Here is a 23,306-nt window from a genome sequence, read left to right as displayed (position 1 = left end):
TCCAAGATAAATTTGAAATTCAGATGACTCCCCAATAATTTGATAGATAGATAGATAGATAGATAGATAGATAGATAGATAGATAGATAGAAAGAAAGTAGTTCCATATATAAAATGTAATTATTGGACAGTCATCTTAAATTCATCTTCCCCGCCCACCCTGACCTCTATGGAAGGGAAAGCAGCAGCAGCGTGGGTGGCAGTGCAGGGACAGATGGTGGGGAGGAAGCAGCCTAATCCCCACCCTTTGCAACACCACTGTCTGTCCTCTCTGCTGCCTGCCTCACCAGTTCCTGTTCCCTTGGCACATACACCGCACTGCCTCTTTCCCCCCACCCCCCTTCCTCCCATAGCCTCTACCCACCACAGCTTCTGTTCCCCTTGCACCTCTGCCACCCTGCCTCCACCCCCCTCACAGCCTCTGCTTCTCCCTCCACCCCCAACTGATTACCTTCTGGCATGGCTTTGGCCCCATTCTTGTTGGGCACATGGAGCATAAGGTAGCTCCAGCCTCAGCCCAGCCACGCAGCAGGTAGAGGGCTGGCAGGGAGGCAGAGGTGATGGAGGGGTCAAGTGGAGGCAGGGCAGCTGGCTGCTGTGGCTCTGACTCCAACCCCAAGCCTAGGTTGGGGCTACAGTGGGAGCTGCAGCAGCCTCCTGCTCTCCTCCCACCAACCTTCCCCTGCCCCGCCTTGTACTCAAATCCAAGATGAGGGGCTTCTTCACCATGTTGAGGGTGCTGATGGAGTTGGCTGATGTGATTTCAGAGCCACTAGTCATTATCTTTTCAAACTTGTGTTGATTGGCAGGGGTGGGGGGAAGGAGGGTGCCTGAACAATTGGAAAAGGACAAATATAGTGCTCATCTTTAAGAAAAGGATGAAGCAGGATCCAGGGAACTACAGATGAATCAGCCTCACCTCAGGCCCAGGAACAATCATGTAGCAGATCCTCAAGGATTCCATTTCTAAGCACTTAGAGGAGAAGAAAGTGATCTGATCAGAAACGGTTAGCATGGATTCACCAAGGGCAAGTCATGCCTAACCAATATGACTGCCTTCTATGATGAGATAACTGGCTCTGTGGATGCGGAGAAAGCAGTGGACATGATATACCTTCACTTTAGAAAGGCTTTGATATGGTCCCCCACAGCATTCTTGCAAGCACTCTGAGGAATTATGGGTTAAATGAATGGACTGTAAGGTGGATAGAAAGTTGCCTGGATCACCAGGCTCAATGGGTAGTGATCAATGTCTCAATGTCTAGTTGGCAGCCAATATCAAGTTGAGTGCCCCAGGGGTCAGTCCTGGGGCTGGTTTTGTTGAATATCTTCATTAACAATCTAAAAGATGGGATGGATTGCACCCTCAGCAAGTTTGCAGATGACACCAAGCAGTGGGAGTAATAGATATGCTGGACGGTAGGGCAGTGACTGAGTGACTGAGACAAATTGGACGATTAGACCAAAAGTAATTTCAGGAGGTTCAACAAAAACAAACACAAAGTATTGCACTTAGGATAGAACAATCCCATGCACTGCTATAGCCTGGGGACTGATTGGCTAAGCAGCAGGTAAGCAGAAAAGGACCTGGGGGTTACAGTGGACAAGAAGATGGATATGGGTCACCAGTGTGTCCTTGTTGCCAAGAAGGCTAACAGCATACTGGCCTGCATTGGTCGGATTGTTGCCAGCAGATCAAGGGAAGTAATTATTCCCCTCTATTCTGCACTGGTGAGGCTACATCTGCAGTACTGTGTCCAGTTTGGGGCTCCCACTATAGAAAGGATGTGGACAAGTTATAGAGAGTCCAGAGGGGGAGCAACAAAAATGGGTAGGGACCTGATGTATGTGAGTTCTGATGAGAGACTGAGGGAGCTGGGCTTCTTTAGCTTGGAAAAGAGAAGACTGAGGGGAGATTTACCAGCAGCCTTAAACTACCTGAAGGGTGGTTCCAAAAAGGATGGAGCTAGACTGTTCTTAGTAGTGGCAGATGACAGAACAGGGAGCAATGGTCTCAAGTTGCAGCAAGGGAGGTTTAGGTTGGATATTAGGAAAAATGTTCTCACTAGGAGGGCGGGTAAGCACTGGATTGGGTTACCTAGAGGTGGTGGAATCCTACTTCTTGGAGGTTTTTAAGGCTTGGCTTGACAAAGCCCTGAATGGAATGATATAGCTGGGGGTGGTCTTGCTTTGAGTAGGGGGCTGGACTAGATGACCTCCTGAAGTCCCTTCTAACCCTAATTTTCTATGACTCTATGAAGGGTGGGGAGAGTATGAGTGACTCTAAGTATGAGTGACTTCCTTTAGAAATTTCAGCTTGTTACAAAAATCTATAGAGACATTCTGAATTAAAACACATGTTGAAGTTACCAGCATGAAACACTGCAATCAACAAGCTCTTTGTCTTTTTTCCCTTCACAAACATTTTCAGAGTTGTGGCACATTTTTCTCTCAATTTAGGACAGAAAAAAATAAGAAATTGTAAACATTTTAATGAGAAAAAGAAAAGAGTTTTCCTTCCAGCTCTACCTTTTATCTATTTCCTGAATTCATCTTAAGTCAGTCAGTATTGACTGAAATTTCTTACCATGGGATAGATCTTAGTCAATCTATAGAAAATGGGTTTTGCATTACTCAGAAAAATATTGGGTACCCAATTAATAGTGCATTGGTGCTCCACAAAAAAATGTCTTCTTGGCCAAGGCTTCCTCTCCTCTTCTTTTCAAGGATGGATGAGGAGGTGGGAGCATATGTTCCCTTCTGCTGTATACCCTCTGCTCTAGAGAGAGAAACAGAGAGCCACAAACCTGCCTCTGTCTAGGTGGCTGGAAATTAAATGAGTGCAAGGCCTGTACTGTATCTGGCCAGGGGCCAGTGTTACAAGGATGGAGAAGGGTCTTTTGGAATCCTCCTCTCTTGCATACCCATTTAGGGATAAGGCACAAGCTTGGATTGCAGAACCTTAGTCATATAAATCAAGCTGGAAGCCAATGAAGCACCTTGCATCATTCCTCCCATACGGGAAAGATGAGTACAAGACCTATTCACAATTTAAGTCCTTCACTGTAGGGCTGAAGTAATACATTAGCCTTGTGAGGACTCTATCCACCAGAGTAAACAAATTATGAAAGCTGGAATTTACTAAGTAAGAAATTAGAATCCTATCCTTGACATATTCAGAAGACTAAAAGCTCTATCCTTTAATATTTAAACACTATGTTTAAAAACTTTAATGATTTTATGGGTATTGGAGCAGTATTAAAGTGAGATAAAAAATGGTTCATAGTCCCTCAAATGGGACTTTCACTGCAATGCTACATATTCTATCATTCTGGGGGAGCCCTAGAAGAAGAATCGTTTATGCCATCTGGAATTACAAACTTAATTTGCAAATATCTTTCCCAGTTCATAGTCAGTGGAAAGTACTTCTACAGAACACCTCAGCTGAGCAAAATTGGCTCTTTTTGTTGTGTGACCCCATACAATGATGAAGGAAAAGGAGAAAGAGAAGAGAAGGCTTCTTGGCAGAAAGTTCTTAAACTTACTTTGTCACTGTAACCTGATTGTTACACAATATAGTTCAGTTACACAGCTTGTGATTTCACTGTGTGATCACCCCATGTTTCATTCCCCACTTATAAATCTCCAAAAGCTTGAAAGGTGAAGTTCTAATGATTTGGTGATACTTTCCACTGTTTTGTTCTTATCAGGGATATTTGCTGTCCTTGTAGTTTATCACTCTGTTCTTCTCTTGTCCTGAGATGCCCTGGTCCCCATTTAGAAATGGTGCCAAAGTGGTGCCTGTTAACTGACAGTAAGTCTATATAAGTCTGCATGCTGAGAAAGCTGAAAGGGTCTGAGAAGGCTGAAAATAGGAACATCACATGATGGGATAGAAGTTATTTTATTTATACAAAGTAAGGCCTGCAAATAGGTAGAATAGTCACTTTTTGACAAGTTCTACTCTATTCACTGGGGCAGCACATTAAAGCAAGTGGTTCAAAACTTTGCCCTAAGTGGATTGATCATTTAACAATTATGTTCTTCTGGTACAGCAAAGCATATTTTTGCATCTTCTAGGATCAGGATCATAGGAAATTAGTAGTGCTGTGCAAAATTTTGGCAGCCATTTTGCTTTGGAGGTGTTTTGGCCCATTTCGGCACCTGAAACACTGAATTCCAAATGAAATGGATGGCTCCAAAACATCTCCAAAATGATACAAAACCATTCAAAACATTTTGGATGTTTCAGAATGTTTTGGAGGTGGGCTTGTGGGAAAACAGAAACTCAGAAGAGAGAGAGGAAAGAGGCAGGGGGGAGAATTGCTCTGATATGGACATCTGTAGCTGGCCAGTGTCTGCAATCTGTCCCTGAGGTCCCTTCCAGTCCCAATGCTCTGGTGGAGAGATGGAGAAACAGCATATAAGCCTCTGTGTGAAGCCTTTCTCTGCCTTTTGTGAGCTGTCTGTCTAAAAGCAACAGCGTGTGAAAGGTAGTGGCTGGCTGCAGTGACTGGCTTCCTAGTCAGTCTCTTGCTAGTCTCTCTTTTTGAAAAAGATTGGATACACTTTTCCAATATATTACAGATAGAAGAAGCAGATAGAAGATACAGTAAACACATAGAAGATATATTACACACACATACACACAGACATATTAAACAGATAAAAGATATATTGCACAGAGAAGATATATTACACACACACATATATTAAAAGCATACAAGATATTTTACACACACACACACACTCTATCCAGCACAGCAAACATTATGAAGTATGCTGGAAAGCCAGGTGCCAGGTGTTCTGGCAGGGGAGTGAGAGGGAGAGCTGTAAGTTCCCCCAACCCCACCCTACCCTAAACTTAGATGCAACCTCTTGCCTAGAAGGCATGAGGCTTCTGCTGCTAGTGGCAGCAAGGAGGTGGGAGCAGTGTCTGCACCTGCCCAACCTCTACTAGCACCAGCAATAATAATAACTCCCAGCACCACCAGCAAGATAGTCTCCCAGCATGAGCCTTCCAGTGCCAGAGGAGCTGGATCTGGAACCAGGGGAGCTCAGTGCCATAGCCAGGGAAATTCTGGGGAACAAGGGGGAATCTGAGTTTGTGCTCCACACCCATCAAAGTTCCCCTAGAGCCAGGTCTCCTTCTCTGGAAGGCACTTCAGAAGAAGTTGAGGTTGTGGAGGCAAGTAGCTCAGCTGAGTCAGCTCCTCCTGTTGTGCCTCTGCCTGCTGAGGAGGGGAATAAGGCAGGATCCACACCTACACCCCAGGAGTGAGAGGGTAGTGTAGTGTAGGATCATTTTGAGGTGACAGGTGATCCCAATTATGCTATCTGTCTGCACTGCCAATGCAAGACCAGCCAGGCCAAGGATGAGAAACACTTCAGCACCCCGGGGATGCTGATCAGGAGGTACCACCCTCTGGCCCTTGCTCCTCCTCAGCCTGGCACTGGTGGGAGTGTGCCCAAAGGGAAGTCCCCCACTCACTCCAAAACTCCCTTCACCCAGAAACAGAGGCAGGTCACCCTGGACCAGTGGGGGAAAGGTGGGGACAAAAGGGGGCATGTTCTAAAGGTGAGCAAGGTCACCCAGAGCACTGGAGAGATGCTTGTTCTGGATGGCCAGTTATTCTCCTAAGTACAGCAGCCAGGGTTCAGGCAACTTGTGGCACTCATGGCCCCATCCTACCAAGTGCCCGCATGCACCACCTTCATCAGGACGGTGGTACCCTCCCTGTATGAGGCATGCAGGGAGTACTTGAGAGAGGCAGGTCCACAGGTGGCCTTACACTTCACCTTGGACATCTGGAGCAGCTGGGGTGGGGATTATGCCTGCCTCTCCCTCGCAGGGCACTGGTGTGATCAGTCAGGCCATCAGTGGGCTCTCCTTCAAACGGAGACACAGATCATGGGAATCATGAACCGCATGATGCAGGAGTGGTTCATTGGGCAGGTTGAGATCACCTGTGGGTTCATGGTCACCAACAACAGAGCCAATATGGTCAAGGCAGTCTATGATGTCAACTTGGTTGGCATCTGCTGTGTGGCACACAAGTTCCACCTTATAGTCAGGAACACCTTGGAAGGGGACAGGGCTGCCAGTGAGGGCACTGTCACAACCAGTCAGCTCATTTAAAAATGCAGGAAGGTGGCAGGATACTTCCACTGGAGCATCAAGCAGGGCAAGATGCTGCAAGACAAACAGGCAGAGCTGAGCATCCTACAGCACAAAATCATGCAGGATGTGGAGACTCGGTGGAACTCCACAAAGCTGATGCTCAAAAGGCTGGTTGAGCAACAGAAGGCCATCCATGAGATGGCTTTGCTTGGGGAGATTGGGATCAGTGGCCCCCTTAACAAAACAGAGCAGGATACCATCTCCCAGATCTTGGTAGTTCTCAAGCCATTCCTCGAGACCACCAAGAGCCTCAGCACTGGCAATGTTCTCCTTAGCCAGGTGATCCCCATAGTGAGGGAGCTTCAGAACCAAATAGAGAAGTTCCAGGGGACTGACGTTCCTGGCTGAGGCAAGCTGCTGTCACCAGATGTGCAGGCACTGGTGAAGTGGCTGAAGGAGGGCATCAAGGATTGGCTGGATCCATTGCAGTCCAGTACAGTCCATGTGCTGATGGTCACATGCAACCCAAGGGTGAAGGGGAGTGTGTGCACCTGCAAAACCCTAGATCGCTGGATGGAGGTGCTGGTGAACAGGGCCAGGGAGCCAGAAGGGCAGAGGTGGGGGGACATGGAAGAGGGGGAACCACTGTGCCATGCCAGCACTCCATCCACCAGCCAGTCTCCTCCCCCACAGGCACTGCCAATGTGGGCCAAGGGCATGGATTCCATGTTCGGGTCCAGAGGCACCAGACCCCAGCATGCGGCAGGTAGAACCAAGGTCTTGGTGGCTACCCATCTCACCAAGGATGTGGAGCCACTGGTCTGAGGCCCCTTGGCCTACTGGGCAAGCCTCATCCAGATGTGACAGGATCTGGCAATGGTTGCCTGGGAACACCTATCCTGTCCACCGACCACTGTTCTGAGCAAGAGGTTGTTCAGCATTGCTGGGGATGTTGTGACACCCCACTGCACCTGCTTGGATCCTGGTTTGGTGGAGCAGCTGGTGTTCCTGAAGGTGAACCTCCCACTGCTGAGGTTCCCCAAGCTACACGTACAGATAGAGTGTGTGTCACCCTCCTCACTCCATCTGCACCTATTTTCCATTTTTATTTTTTATTAAGCATTTAATGCCCTGCTCTCAGAGCTGGAGGGGGCACTCACTGAATCACCAGCCAGCATGAGAAGAACATCATCCTGCTGAGCTCCCATGCCAGGATGTACTTGCAGGTATGGGCTATGGGGAAGGAGGATGCCCCAGGTCCTGGACATGACCTAAAACTGCATCCTGCCAGGGTCGGGAGGTCTGGTGGGACTGCCAGTGGTACTGCAGCCCCCAAGAAATGCCAGGACCGCAAACCTCCCTGGAGAAAGGCAGGTAAGGAGGCACCTTATAACCTCCATCTACCACACGCATGCACAGTCCTGGCTAGGGAAAGCCCAGACCTGTAAGATCTTTGAGAGGCCTGAGGCTTGCTGGTTGCAGTGGAGTAGTGAGGCTTCAGGTGAGCCTAGCTGCCTGGGATACCATCTGTGAGGCATGGGCTGCAGTATTTGGGGAGGTATGGAGCTGAGGAATGGATGTCATCCCTAGTCATCAGGGGCCTAAATGGGCAGCCTCCCAGCTTAGAAACATCTGAATTGGTTTTCCATCAGGGTGTGGTGAAAGAGGGGCAGGTGTTTGGATCAGGAATAAGTGGGTGGACCAAGATCTCACCCACACTGGGAAAGCCCCCTGCTTTTCCTGGATGGAAGGAATAGTGAAGAAGCCAGAGGCTGGCATGCAATGCAGGCAAGAAAGCCAGTCAGTGAAAATTTAAATTGAGGTGTCAGGGGGTGAGGGACAGGCTGGGGCATGGGGGAGCAGGGTGTAGCAGGTAAAAGTGGAGAGGTACCTGGGGAGTCAGATGTCTGGCAGGTTATAGTGCGTCATAAATCCAATGTCTATATTGAGTCCATGAGTTTCTTTATCTAGGAGGTTGGTGAAGTGAAGTTCATAGACTCCCTAGGGAATCCCACTCACAACTAGACACAGAGCCATTAATGACTACTTGTTGAGCACAATCCAACCAGTTATTTATGGAAATACATCCCTGTAGCTCAGGGCTACCAGCTCTCAGGAGCTTCTGGGGCCCAGTCAATTGGTACCTGGGGACACTACCCCTTGTGCCAGCTGGACTGCTGAAGCAGCCCTGAGAGTTCCCTGCCCCTCTACCCACTGCAGCAGTCTGGCAGTGGGGGCTGCTGCCTGGCTGTGACCTGCTGTGCACCTGCCAGACGCAGATGAGGACTGCACAGCCAGTAGAGGCATCTGCCCCTCTGGGCCAGCTGCCAGTGGGCTGTGGCTGCAGAGCTGGCCTTCGTGCGGCACTATTGCCATGTGTATCCCCTGCCTGGCCATCTGGGCAGCTATCATCCAGAAGATGTTCCAGGTGTGGTGGCCAGCTTTGAACTGTCAAAGCATGTCCTCCTGGCCCCATCTGGCCAGGAGGTCAGCCACAGCCAGCTGGGACCAAGTTGTCAGCTCTAAGTAGGCAGGGTCCTGCCACTGGCCTCCCTAGCAGCAATTCTGGTGTTCCCTGTTTGAAAGCTGAAAAATCCCTGGTAAAAAAAATCCCAGAGTCACTCTTTAAAATACCCCAAAATCCATGTTCCTCCCCCTAATTAAAACAAAAGACCACTATAAAGAGAGAGAGAGAGACAGAGACAGCAATCAGTTGGGCAATGTTTTATTGATATATCTAGTGTTAAAGCAATGTGGAAGCCTACCAGTGTCTCTATCATAATAATGAAGTAAACTCTAAATACGTGTTTCATGAATTCATGAATACATGAATATATATATTTTGCTGCCCTCCCACAGGGGCTATGGTCCCCACATAGGGGCTACAGCCCCCACACAGGAGATATGGCCCCCCAACAGGGGCTACGGCCCCCCAAGGGCCAAATGGCCCCCACAGGGGCTACCATCCCCCCTGCAAGGCCCACCTGCCCCACCCCAGCCCCCCAATTGCTGCCCCACCTGGCATTCCCCACCAGCTGCTGCAGCCCCCCCAATGCCTGCCTCACCCAGCCCCACCCTCCCACTTGTACCCCCAGGCCCCCATGGATGCCCCCTCAACCCAAGGCACTATCACTTTAAAAAAAAAGACAGGGCAGGGATGGAGGGGGCTGAGGGAGTAGGCAGGGCCAGTGGGAGCCCCCCCCTCAATAGTCCCCTCCCCCCTCTTCCAGTCCCCCTGACCCCTTACTTACCAGCACTGGAGCCCTGGTACTGAAGCAGCATCCAGGGGTCTAATTTTCTCCCCGTGCTGCAGGTTTGCAGTGCAGGGAACATTTTTTCGTTCCCGCACATGCCTCTTGCCCCATCTCAAAGGGGTTTGAGATGGGGCAAGAGGCACATGCATGCTCGTCTAGACGTGCCCCAAGAGTTCTTTATCCATGAACAGTTTTTCGTAGAGAGAACAAAGACTTCTATTTCCTATTCCAAGGATATTTTATGTCTTGTTTCACTGAGCATTGCAAATTTGTATTGTTTCTCTCTACCTTCATTCAGCTGCTGGTATTTTGTGACCTAGTGTATGACAAGGACAGCACATCTGATCTCATCATAGTCGCATGTTTTCAGCATATTAATCATAGCAAATCATTCATGTGCTTTTGACTTGCTGCTCTGAGTATTAGAAAGAAGGCTGTATTTGCCAGGTAGGCTTTATACTTACACAAAATGCTGCATTTTCTGCAAAACAGTTTCCCTTCCTGAACACTGTCACAGACACATTTTCAAAGCTAAGCTCTTCCAAACACAGTTTAGTTAATGAAAATCTCTAGTTCCTGAAATAACTGATGGCTGAGCACTGAGGAGCTCCCACAGAAGCCCAGTGCCTGCATGTGCACTGTGAAATGCACAGCCCACACTCCCTACGATTTTAATGGGATTTCTATGTCATCACTAGCTCCATGCAACCTTCATACTCCTCCACAGGGGCCTGATGTGCCTCCTTCATACGCAGTTGGAGAATGCACAGACTTGTGGTAGTGGGACTGAAACTGTGCAAGTGGGAAAGCACATTTGCATGCTGCATGCTTCCTCCCTCCTAGAAAACTGAAAGCATCTCTGAGAACAAACCACCCTCCCCCACAGAAGCTCCTCTCCATATCCTGATGCCAGTGCTGCATAGGCAAATAGGGGTCTGCATAACCTAAGCTAGGTTTCCCTCACAATTCCAACTACTGGCATTTTCTCTTCCTTCTTCACTCAGTCTTTATTGCAATGCACTTCTATACCTGCAAAGGCTGTAGGAAGGTAGGAAATATCACAGATTATCAACAGGACTTGTGTTGGTCTTGGTTACCTATTCAAGTCCTCATACTTTTGTTTTAAAAACATCTGTGATAATCAACTTGGTACTTTTTGTGGAAATCTTTAAAATTTGCAAAAATATCCTTCAGATGGTGATTAATTTCCCAGGGAATCGCAACTTACATAAAATTTTCAAAAGTTCTACTTTGTCTTCTTCCTAGTGTTTCCTCTCTGCAGACAACCTGACATTAAAATGGGATGACATTTTTAAGCCAAAAAGTCAATTCACAGGAAAAAGCCATTTTGGGGGACAAAAACTACCTGCAAATTTGGATCAAATTTGGTGAATAGGTTCACACAACAAATTTTGGAAAAATGGACACATTCTATTTTGATATCTTTAAAGTGCTAAAGCATTTCAACTTTTCACTTCAAAATGTTTGTTTTGTTTCCAAATTAATCTAATTAAAGAAAAAAAAGTTAAAACTAAAAAAGAAACCTAGAAACTCCATTTTTCTTATTTTTCTGTCTTTCTGAAGGAAAAAAAATGAAAGATTTTTCATTTCAGGTAAAACCAAACCAAAAACTTGTTCTGATTTTTTAAATTTTTGGTTTGGTCTTTGAGCCATAAAGTCCATTATTCATATATCTCTATGTGAAATTGAGATATTGTACACTTAGTCTTAATGAACTATTGGGTTTGTCTCTTAAAAGTTTGATATCATTTGGATTATTTGATTAGATACTGGAAAATTTTAAAATGTTTTTTCCCCCAAAATTTGGATGTAGCTATCCCAGAATTTCCAACTGACTGTCAAATCCAAGGGTTGTACTGTTTTTAACCCAAATTTGTGGTGACTTCACAAATTCTTCAGAAAGATGGCTAAGAGTTCATTGTCTTATGCTGCTATGGAACCTAATTTCTCTATTCATTACTCTGTCATATTCTCAATGGAATATAATTCAGGTTCTCTTTGCCACATCTCACAATAGAGGACTGAAAAGGCTGAGCAGAATCATAGGAGAATGGAGCTGATCATCGGCTGCAGGTAGGCTTTCACCCCTTTTCAGCTAGTGAATAGGCAATGTAAATCATTTCTGCTCCTCCCCACAGCTGCTGAACTGCAGACAGCAGAACAGCTGCTGAAGGGGCTGCCCAGCTCTGGCTGTGTCCCAATAATGCTAAGTTGACCTTCCAATGTCTGCAACCAAAAATCATGCCTAGGCAATCGGTTGGGAAGTCAGAATTTAAATAGCTGTCTCTGGGGTCCCTTCCCATGGGGTTGGATCCTGCCCTCATTTCATACCTAGTATAAGTAATCACTGACTAATACATATAGAGATCAGGCAGCAAGCAATGACCAAGGCTGTAACAGACTCCTCTGCTCTGAATCTGGTGACAAGAACAGTGCATGTGTTCAGTGCATTAGGGATCTTCCAGTTAAACAGGGGGTGTGGTACCATCCATCATGTACTGCCTCTTTAAAATTACATATGCATGGCCAACAGCAAGGTGCCTCCTACTGAGAAAAGGCTTTAGATGCAGGCATGCAGACAACGGAGTTCTGATCCTGTTTGAGTTCCCCGGCAAGACATGCTATTCCTGCTCTGGCAATAGTGTCATTAATTTAACCATCCCAGCTACGTCTCTAGTGATCCCTGTGAGCACTGCTGACAGCAGTGTATTCACAGGGTGTAACCCTACAGGTTACCTCCTGAAAGACAGAGACCATAAGGAAGATGAACTCTGCCACAGGTACCATTATTTCTGGTTTGGTTTGATTTGGTTTGGTTTTGTTATTCCCTCTGCTATTTGCCTGTTGGAACTATGCATCCTTACTTTGTAAAAGCATGGCAATTCAGGGACATGTGAATTTTGCATGCAAAGATTTCCTTTGAATCTGTTTGTTGTGAAGGGAGGGAGAGGCAACGTATATGTTTCCAAGTGGCTGCTGTGTGGGGCATTGTGTGGTGTGGTGGGCTGTTTTTAATTATCCTCTAGTTTCCGTATGTGGCCTCTATCCTTTTAGATGGTGCATGTCAATGCACCTCTCCTAGCTGAAGTGCACTTGGAAATAGAAGTTTTGCATGAGAGTTTATTTTGCAAATTGTCCTCGTTGGCTGCAAGGCTGTGTCTCGGAAAACAAAGTTTGGGATTAGGACAGCTCCTTTTTGGAGATTGTCATTTATAGCCAAAGCATTTGACATTGTGGGGGACCCAATATTTTACTCTTCCTGATTTCCTCCCAGTACTTTGTGTAGCTGTCTGTGCAGCTGTGAGTGTATCTTAGTGATGATAAACCTGAGGTCTGGATCACTTTCATCAATGAGGTCACAGGAGGTAGGAGAACATCACTGTTGCACTTCAGTGCCCAGAAAAAAAACAAAGAGAGTGGGAGCAAAATAGACAAAGTGATGCACTTTTTCAGTGAAGAGAATTATTGCTTCTGTTTTTAGTATATTTTTTTAGAAATGAGAATAGAGAGTCAAATAAAGTGCGTCATTCTCCTCCCTCCCCCTCCCCTTTCACAATTGCAGGCACTTGTTCTTCAAGTCAGAAGAAGTTCTCTTTTCACATACAGAAAGTTTCTACTTTCATAAGCATCCTTTTGTTTCTAAAGAGAGTCACGTCTGTGTACTAAGGTTCCTGTTCAGTTTCAAGGGACCAAATCCTCAGGTGGTGCAAACTGGTCACTGAATATCAGAGGAGTCGCAACAATTCATTCTAGCTGAGGACTTGGCCCCATGCAGCCAATTTATTATTGCCAAAAGGAAATTTATGGGTGTGGTGTCAACACTTCTCAAGACTCCTTGCACCTCTAATTTAATTAGTTAATGTATTTAGGAGCCAGCTATGCAGTTCTTCTTGCTTGTCAGCCTGCAATGTGGCTCTGTCAAGAACGCATTGCAGAAGAGGAAGGCTTTGTCTATAAGGCACTATTCATGCTTCTCACTCCATTTAGGTGCCACATCCTCCAAACTGCTTGTGCCCTCTCAGGTCTGACTGTGCTGCGGACAGTCAGGTGAAAAGATTTCACACTCCTCCCACATGACATTGCAGACTGTGCGGTAAACAGAAATCCAACCCACAGAATGCAACTGCTTGGTCAATCCAGTGGCTCTGCTCAATTAAATTAAAAATCCAATCTGCAGTAAGAGTTCACAGGGGATTTTACAATAACAGTATTTTTCCATGGTAGGTATTTGCTCTCCTGTGTAGATCCCACATGCACAGCTTCTGTCACTAAAGGAGAGAATAGCAGTGCAACAGGAGAGATGACACTTGCCCAAGAGCTCTGCAATTGTTCTCTATTTCTCGCTCGCTCTATATATATTTTCCCTCCCTCTTTTGTTTTAATACAAGGTGATGAATGAAGCCATTGCTCTACAGCTTCATGGTATCAATGACAAGGTGATTTGCTGTTTGGAGAAAGCATCAAGTGAACTTCTCTACCAGCTCCTTCCCAATACCCTGAGTGATTACTACATAGAACTCAAAGCTCAGAAGAGTCACTTGCATAGAAACAGAAGAGGCAACACCATGGGGCAAGAAGAACGTAACCCCAATGCCACCCAGAATATCAACTTTGCTGCCATCTACAACCTCCACAGGAGTGACTTTGCCTCCTTTCGAAATTTGTCCTTCCCTTTCAATTTCAGCTACAGTGATTATGACCTGCCCATGGACGATGAGGATGACATGACCAAAACCCGCACCTTCTTTGCAGCCAAGATCGTGATTGGGGTAGCTCTCATTGGCATCATGTTGGTCTGTGGCATCGGCAACTTCATCTTCATCGCTGCACTAGCTCGCTACAAGAAGTTGCGTAACCTTACTAACCTCCTCATTGCCAACCTGGCGATCTCTGACTTCATCGTGGCCATCGTCTGCTGCCCCTTTGAGATGGATTACTACGTGGTAAGGCAGCTGTCCTGGGAACATGGCCACGTGCTCTGTGCCTCCGTCAATTACCTGCGCACTGTCTCCCTTTATGTCTCTACTAATGCTCTTCTGGCCATAGCCGTAGACAGGTAAGCAGAAGAATGGGATGTTCTATCTGTAAGGTGAGAGAAAACCAGGAATTTGCACACCAGTGCTTTCAAACCTGGTTGCCACCTAAGTAAGTGGTCTGATAGACAAGAAAGGGACTTGTAATTTTCAGGTACTCTGTATTATCAGGTTACTTAAGCATTTTATCCCACAGTGTGCTAAGCATTGTTGATGGCTGGGGATTTGCCAACAAAATATTTTTTTTGTCAGAAAATGCAAAATCATTGAAACCATCACTCTTCCCAGAAATGTGTCTGTTTTAGTGAAAACTTCCTCAGGATCCAAATGGAATTTCTAGGCTGAGAGAAGACAGAAAGAGAGTGAGAAGAAAAGAAAGACAGCCCCCCCCACCCCCCCAAATAGTCTACAGTCCAGTCATGAGGCTGTTCTAGGGACACAAGACGCTCAGGCTCATATCCCTATCTATTTGGAAAGTCTAAATCATTGAACTATAGAGGCAGCTTCCCTCTCAAGCTCTCTTTTTGGAGCTGTATATTTTATATGAATAATTCAATATCCATTGAACCCAACTTCATAGCTTGGTGATTAGAATACTCACCTGGTGAGACCTTAACCATTGAGACTCTCTCTGTGCAAAAAAATTCAAAGGGCCTAATTGCTGTTCCAATATTATGTGAAAACAAATGACAAAACCTCAATATAGTTTCCAAACATTTTCTAGCCAGATCCTCTGAGCTCATGCAGCTAGCACCTAATAAACTACTTTTCAGCGAGCTCTCAGCTGGGTGTTTAAATACACCTTTTATGCCTTACGTATATACACCCAAGTTGGACCAAAACATTTGGTAACAGTCTCCTCTTCTCACCTCTTCACGTACTGCTGCAGTTTGCACTGTATATAACAACAAGTTTCCCACATGATCTGTGATCTGAAGGTCTTGTGGGATCTGAGGTGAACAGGCCAGAGACTCCTGCATTTTCACAACAAAATTAAAACATTATCAGTTTAAGCCCCATTTCCCTTGTGTCCTGAGATGACAGGCATCTCTTTACGCTCAGACATCAGACTGTTTCCTTAGTCCGTGGCACTGAGACCTTTGTATGACTTGAACTTCCTGAAGGCATTTTAAAAATAGTCATTGACTTTTATTCTTTCCTTCCACCTGTATACCAAAAAAGTATTGAGGTAAAGGTGCCCAGCTTTTACGTTTGATATTCTTGGCCCGCTGAAAGTAGGAGAGAAAAGATTGTTTATAGGAAGAACTAAATGACTGGCCACCCATACATCATAATGTCACATGACTTCCTTTGAGGACCTAGGACAATTATTAGCTATATTGTTCCTCTCCTTAATTTCACTTGTCTAGTGCTGGAGCCAGATTCTTCTTTCACACCAGTTTAACTACACTGACTTTGGTGTAGATATGGTTAAAGCAGTGCTGAGGCAGCCTCCAGTGAAATCAATGATAATCTTTCTAATAACTTCTGTAGAAGCTAGAGCAATAATATAAGCAGAAGGAACACCAGCTTCTACAAGCCGAATCCTCAGCTGGTGTAAACCAGTATGGCTCCAATGTCATTTCGGTACACTAGCTGAGGATCTGGTCCTGGATTTTTCTTCATTATCTTGTACATATTATTGTTTTTCTACTATTTATATTCAAACTATAACAAACTGTTTGGAAAGAGCTATTAAGTCTTCTCCTCCAGCCATGAGCCACATGCAAGCATACTCTCAGACTGTAAAAGCAATGTTTGTCATCCAGTCCCTATGCCTACTGAAAGACTAGAGATTTGCATGATATCTCCCAGGCTATCTCCTAACTAAAACAATACTGGAAACGAATAAGGAAAGATGTTGTTATGAGCAAATCCTAAGGCATAGATTTTATATAAAACCTGATTTGCATGAATTTAAAGAAAAATAGCTAAAAGTGCTATTGTCCCCAAAGCAATTAACAAGCCCCTTCTGGTTATTCCTCTGGTTGAGATGATGCATATCCATATTTGTGTTGCTCCAAATTGTTAACAGAAAAAAATAAGTTTCCAATATTCTGCTGCAGACTTTGCTAGTTCTGTTCATCTGAGAACACAGATAATTATATGATACACGAGCTGAAGATGCTTATACTAATATAACATGCTATTTGGGGAAAAAATTATATTTCAGGAAAACAGCTCTGCAATAAGATACAGGCAATACAAATATTAAAATCCTTAGTGCTCTGTTTCTTGGAAAGTCTCACGGATTTGACAATGCAAAATGTTGACTTTTGTGGCTAATTTGGAGTTCATTACATTATCTATGGGATAACAGATGGGAAGAATTCAAGGAGTGGTACATTGATACCTTAAAACCAACTCAACTGGCCATAGACAGAACTCTGTAATGGGGCTTCTGTATCTATTTCTATCAAGTAGTAATACAAAACCAGCGCAGAAGACAGGACTGGAAAAAAGGAGGCATTATATTCTTATAACTTTGTAAACTCTAACTGCCATCATGGCCCATGGGGTCCAAAACCAGTTAGGCAAGTTAAAGCAACCTGGAGGCTGCTCTGGTTCAGTCTGGTTCCAAGAGGATGAGGACAGGAAGGTAGATTCAAACCTTTCTTTACTTATTTTCTTCAGCTCTTCCAGGTATTCTTCAGCTACATCTGAAAAGCTAGACTTGTGTTTGTCTGCTTTATTGTTTGTTTGTTGAACTGTGAACTTCTGACTTATACTGAGAGTTGCTACTCTTTTGACTAAGACAGAGGCATTTGTAAATTTTGCTGCATTGCTATATTGTTCCATCATGTATCTGGCCTTAACCATTAAAAATATTATGGTCATCTTGATAAGAAGCCAACTGAAGTTCTGTTTCAGAATATGAGGTATCATATACCCTATCTACTTAGATACCACATGCATCTTTTCCCCAAAAAGCAGCCGTCCAAATTGGGGTGCAAGTGAGGAAGTTAATTTCCAGGCTGAAATTGAAGCATTGAGATGTTGTAATATAGCTGCCATAGGCTGTGCTTCTCTCCCAGCCCAAGAGAGAGGGGCAGAGTGTAAACTTCAGGATCCCAATTAGTTTTAGCCCCATCACTGCTGCGACTGAATTGACAGCAGCTTTTAACTGAGCTGCCAAAAGCTGCTGCCAATTCAGCAGTGGCTTTGATAGGGTTAATACTGTTGTTCTGAATTTGTAGCTAGAAAGTAAGTGACTTATGCTGAGCCTGTGCTGTTAAGAAAAAAAAAGGATATTCCCAGAACTTTCATTCTGCCTTCCTCAAACAGACAGAGGGATGTGGCATGCAAGAAAACATGTTACATGCAAGCAGAAACCCCTTTAATGAATAAAAAAAATGTACACCTCTATACATAGTTTTGGAAGATATATGTATTTTACATCAATATATTTAGCCTGAAAACCTAATATTCTTGTGCAAGGTCATGCTTTCAATTACGCACATTTTTTCATCAAGGACTGCATAAAAACCAATCACATAATATGGCCTCTTGTGCATATTTAACTTGATTGAATCAATAGTAATCTGTCAATTTTGCATAGAAAGTACTAAGGTTTCTCCTTACGTTTTTGTTAAATGTTGGTGTAGTAGATGGCAGCAGTACATTGATTACAGTTTTCTAGTCACTCTTAATGAGTGCCAGCAGCTGTCATCAGGGCAAGTAGCGTGGCAGAGAAATGGGTAGAAAACATTTAAAACAGTTACCAGCAGTCTCACTACCTGCAGAACAACAATGCATGTTAAGATGACTTGCCAGATGCTGGCTATGCAGCCGTTTCTCAATAACATGAAAGCATCCTCAGCCTTTAAAATATTTGGAACTATTCAGAACAAATTAGCCTTACCATGGACATAGCAACACTCCTCCCAGTGAAGGAAGCAGCACACATAGACCAATCTCACCTTCCTGAGGGTACCGTTGGTGAGCACAATATATTTTTCACATAGACGTAGCCTTAAGCTAAGCATGCAACTGGATAGTCAGGACTAAAGTGCTCATTCAAGTGCTCCAGTATGGATTTTAGATTATTCATCTGGCTTTAGAGTCAACCTGCAGACCAGGGGCAGGCAAACTTTGCCAGCTGCAGGCCAGAATGACCCATTCTGGGTCAGAGGCAGGTAGGTGGGTGCTAAGATGAGGCTATCACTCACCCCTGTGGTGGCATAGGAAAAGCACCTACAGCTGGTGCTTGTCCTCATAGCAGCATGGGGAGAGTGTCTGCAGCCAAAGCCACCTGCCACCAAATGCCACCAAAACTCTACAGCCACGGGCCAGATCTGATTACATGGGCTCGATCTGGCACACAGACCATAGGTGCAGGCCCCCTGCTTTAGACTATTATTTCTGACTGTTTTTTTTTTAATCTCTTTATCATCGCTTTTTCTGAAATAACCACATTTCTATCAAGCTCTCCTTTTTGAAACAGTGACATTTTCTGTTCCCTGTTAAGTCAGTCAGCCTGCTTGTAACTAGGAATGTGTTTTGATTACTAAGGCTCCCTGACTTCCTTTTGAATGCACTTCTTTATCTTTTGTAGGTATCTGGCTATCGTCCACCCACTGAAACCACGTATGAATTACCAAACAGCAACCTTTCTCATAGCCTTGGTTTGGATCGTCTCCATACTCATTGCTATACCATCTGCATATTTTGCTACTGAAATTGTGTTATTCACAGTAAAAAATCAGAAGAAATTTTTTTGCGGCCAAATTTGGCCAGTTGACCAACAAATGTATTATAAATCCTACTTCCTTTTCATCTTCGGTATTGAGTTTGTTGGACCTGTGATTACAATGACCCTGTGTTATGCCAGAATCTCCCGAGAGCTTTGGTTTAAGACTGTACCAGGCTTTCAGACCGAACAGATCAGGAAGAGGCTTCGCTGCAGAAGAAAAACTGTCATGGTGCTCATGTGCATCCTAACAGCCTATGTCCTCTGCTGGGCTCCTTTCTATGGATTCACAATTGTCCGTGACTTTTTCCCCACGATCTTTGTGAAACAGAAGCATTATCTCACAGCCTTTTACATAGTTGAGTGCATTGCCATGAGCAACAGTATGATTAACACCATGTGTTTTGTAACTGTCAAAAACAACACCATGAAGTATTTCAAGAAGATTATGTTACTCAGGTGGAGGTCCACCTATAATGGGAGCAAATCCAGTGTAGATCTAGACAGCAAAACCAATGCAACACCAGTCACAGAAGAGGTTGACTGCATAAGACTAAAGTAATTGAAGTTTGGTTGTCGTGACATGTGCATCCCTGGGGGAGGGAGGTGGGGAGGTGAGTTAGTATTTTACCTCAAAAAGCATCTCTCCCAGTTTTTGTGTTGATACCTACCACTGCAGAGAGCTCTGGATGAGGATTCAATAGATCACAGATCTCTTTCCAACTACGTTGTTGAACAGATGTATGACCATGTGCTGATCATATTGACTCTGCCTCACCTTTCTCTTCTGCAAAACAGGGATAACGATACTGATTTTCCTTTGTTAAAGCCCTTAAGATTTAGGGACGGAAAGCTCCGTGGAAGAGCTGAGTGGTGTTATCTGGGTGCAAGACTCTATCTCAGAAATGACATCAACAATTCTCCCCTTTTCTCCTTGCCTTAGGGACTGACCTTTTTTTCCTTCTCTGGAGGAAGACCCTTGGCTTGAAAGGTCTTTTTCTTCTCCCATTTCCTTTTTGCAACCAAACATACTACTTTGGTGACAAGAAACTCTATGCTGCTGTATAGCACTTTCTTACACACCCAAGTCCTAGAAAGCAAGTGACATTTCAGCGTGTCATTGTCTCCATAGAATGCTACCCTGTTCCCTGGCCAGTTTTCTATACAGATATGAATACTGCTTCTTAGTCTAGAATAGACCCCAGATCCTTTAGTGTGATAACCTATACAGAACTCTGGCTCCATCCTTCTCGAATTGTATGGGAAATATTGCCAGTAATTTACTATTATGTACCTGAAAAGAGAATGTGCATAAGGCCCAGGTATCACCTAAGGGCCAGGCATCATATAAAGTCCATGTATACCCCACAAACATATTAAAGTGGGACAAATAATGTGGAAACCTTATGGTAGTCCTTTGTATAGGGAGGGAATTTTAGCTCTACAGTGGGCATGACAGACTGAACAGGCTTTCAGTAGTCATTGATTTGCTGTTTGATTTTCACTTGGTATCCATTTAAACCTAGAACAACTGTACAACATAGCTCAGTGAATATTGCGTGAATCTCCACTAATTCCACCTCGCTTATTCTGATTATGTGCCCCCCTAGGATTGGTGTGTCTTTCAACTGATAACTGTGTTTTAAACAGGTGGTAATGTCAGTAAAGTATGCTCATTTAAGTCCACAATTATGAAATTTGATGAATGTTCATGTCCTAAAATTGAGGCTTTTCTACTGCACTACCAAACGCTTCTCATTTTTAAATGTGTGATACTGCCTGCTTTTGAAGTAATTTACTTTTGTAAATAATTTGTTTCTTTGTAAATTTAAATTGAGCAGAAATCCCTCTTAATTAATAAAATGATACGTGTGGGAACCTAAAAGCAGCATTCAAAATTATTTTCAAGGATTTTGTTTTTATTCCCCATCTTTTTTTTTCTCTTTTCTTTTCTTACATCAAACAAATGACTACTGTGTGAATTGGCCCATTTTAGTAGTAAAGAGCAATTGTGTGTAATGGGATGAATACATTCAAATCTTCCTATAATTATCTGCTTGTAATGCATAAAGTACTGAGGGGGACCTAACAACTATACTCACACCCTTGGAGGCTAAAAAATTATTAAAGTCTCTTTTTAGAGAACAGTTTGTGCATCAAAAATGTATTAAACCTATTTGTTTCACTGACCTACATAGAAATGTGAAAGGAAAAGGGGTAATTGAATGGCTAATTAAAAGACCCTGAGGGTTAGCATATTGTATTATCAGCTATGTCAGTGAATTGTATTGTGTATTTTTACACTAAAAATTCCCTCGAAAGATGTGTTGATATTTACTCCTTGCAACAGGACATACAAATTATAGACAGGCTGGATAGCACCACCTACTATTAAAGTTGCATAGTGTTTCCCATTAAGGACCCTTTTTTCAGAATCTATTCAGTTACTTTTAACTCTCTAAAACTTTAATTATTTAAGCTGGAATCTTCTATGCTAGATACTAGGGGTGTGCAAAACAGGCTATATTCAATTCGGATTTGGATCCGGCCCGAATCAGGGACAGTGATTCAATTAGTTGATTCAGATCAATGACCCCGATTCGACTCGGCCAAATCCGCATCTGAAGATTTGATACTGATTCGGAGAATCAGTGATTCGGCCATAGACACAGCTTTAAATGTTTTTTCTACATACCTTGAGGTACTGGGTGTGGTTTGTGAACTCTGTTATGCTGGTGCGGATGGAACATCCTATAGGAGCGCAGGAGGGGGTGGTCTCCAAATGCTCGGCGGCAAACCTAGAAGTGGACCAGAAGTACTTCTGGTCCACTTCTGGGTCTACCAGGAAATGCTCAGGGGGCCCTCCCACACACCCCCAGCTCAGCAATCAAGTGCAGGAGGACCCCAGGTGCCCCTCCAGATCCAAGAGGGCCCAGTCGATGAGCTGGGGCATGGGGGAGCCCAGCATGCTCCCCAGCAGACCCAGAAGTGGACTGGAAGTGCTTCTGGTCCACTTCCAGGTCTGGTGCTGAGTGTGCTGGGGAGCCCCCCACATGCTCCTGTGGGATGCTCCATCAGCCCCACCATTGCAGCATTCACGAGCCACCTGGTACCTTGAGGTATGTAAGAAAAACATTTAAAGCTGTGTCTATATCCAAATCACCAAACCTTTCTGAATTTCTCCAAATTGATTTGGAGGGTTCCGATTCAATTCAGAGAGATTAAAGGGTCTCCTGATTCAATTTAGATTCAGAGATTCAGCTGCTGAATCGGGCCAAATCTCCACCAAATCGAATCAGTGACCGAAGCTTCGTACAGCCCTACTAGATACCCGTCTTGAGGGACCAAATCAAATGAGGGGCTGGCATGAGATTATACTTGGCAGGGCCAGGAAACAGGAACTAGTTATCTATGGGGAAAGAGGAATAGAGGCACACCTGGCAGGGTCTCTGAGATCAGCTGAGAAGACCTAGAAGAAAAAATAGGACTGACTGGGAGCCAGTGGGGTTGAAGGGAGGAAAGAGAGATGAAGGAAGGAGAAAGATAGAGGGAGCATTAGTAGGATAAGGAACCAACAGTAGGGAAGTAACATTGGAGGGGAGAAGCTTGGGAGGAATGGTCAGGTGTGTGGTCCTACAAGTGATCAATAAAACACATTCTCCTACAGAGCCTGGGACCCAAGACCTAAGTCCTACCTTTCCTTTTCTGTACACCTTTCTGTATAGTCACTGGCAAGTGTCCCATCTCCCTCTAGTGTTGGACAATATGAAGAACAACAACCTACTACTGCTATCACCTACTCTCTCAACTCAGAAGCAGAGGTCTGTGTGCTAGATCTAAAGGTTCCAACAATCTCCAAGATTTTAACATTTCCGTTTCATAACGCCTCTCGAAAAACCCCCAAAACCAAAAAACATCCCCTCTCCCCCCAAGATGTACACATGCAAAAAGTCATCAGCTGCCTAAAGCAACATTACTGTGCCTTTGTAATTAGCCCTGCTCACAATTCAACTGAAACAATGCAATACAGTATAATATTGCATAACTGCAATACCCAGTAATGTTCCATTTGATTAGCATAGGTGCAAGGAAGGGGGTGGCAAATTGTTGAACCAAACCATGTTTAGGGGCACTGTCTCTATAAAACACTTCTTTTCCACCTCTGAACAGCTACACTTAGCATTGGT

The 23,306-nt window shown here is 44.5% G+C and overlaps 1 protein-coding gene across 1 annotated transcript in view; it reads left to right on the top strand.

Annotated features, from left to right (window-relative positions):
• PROKR1 (prokineticin receptor 1) overlaps positions 1–21,004 on the top strand; it is a 29,943-nt gene extending 8,939 nt beyond the window's left edge. The window contains exons 2-3 of the mRNA XM_059720088.1: positions 13,785–14,452; positions 18,985–21,004. Coding sequence (XP_059576071.1) covers positions 13,788–14,452; positions 18,985–19,681 — 1,362 coding nt within the window. The 5' untranslated portion in view covers positions 13,785–13,787 and the 3' untranslated portion in view covers positions 19,682–21,004. The remainder of the gene's footprint in view (positions 1–13,784; positions 14,453–18,984) is intronic.
• Positions 21,005–23,306: the final 2,302 nt, after the last annotated feature.

The sequence above is a fragment of the Alligator mississippiensis genome, chromosome 1, assembly GCF_030867095.1.
Source record: "Alligator mississippiensis isolate rAllMis1 chromosome 1, rAllMis1, whole genome shotgun sequence".
Classification (NCBI taxonomy): Eukaryota; Metazoa; Chordata; order Crocodylia; family Alligatoridae; genus Alligator; species Alligator mississippiensis.
This window is presented reverse-complemented; position numbering and strand designations above follow the sequence as displayed.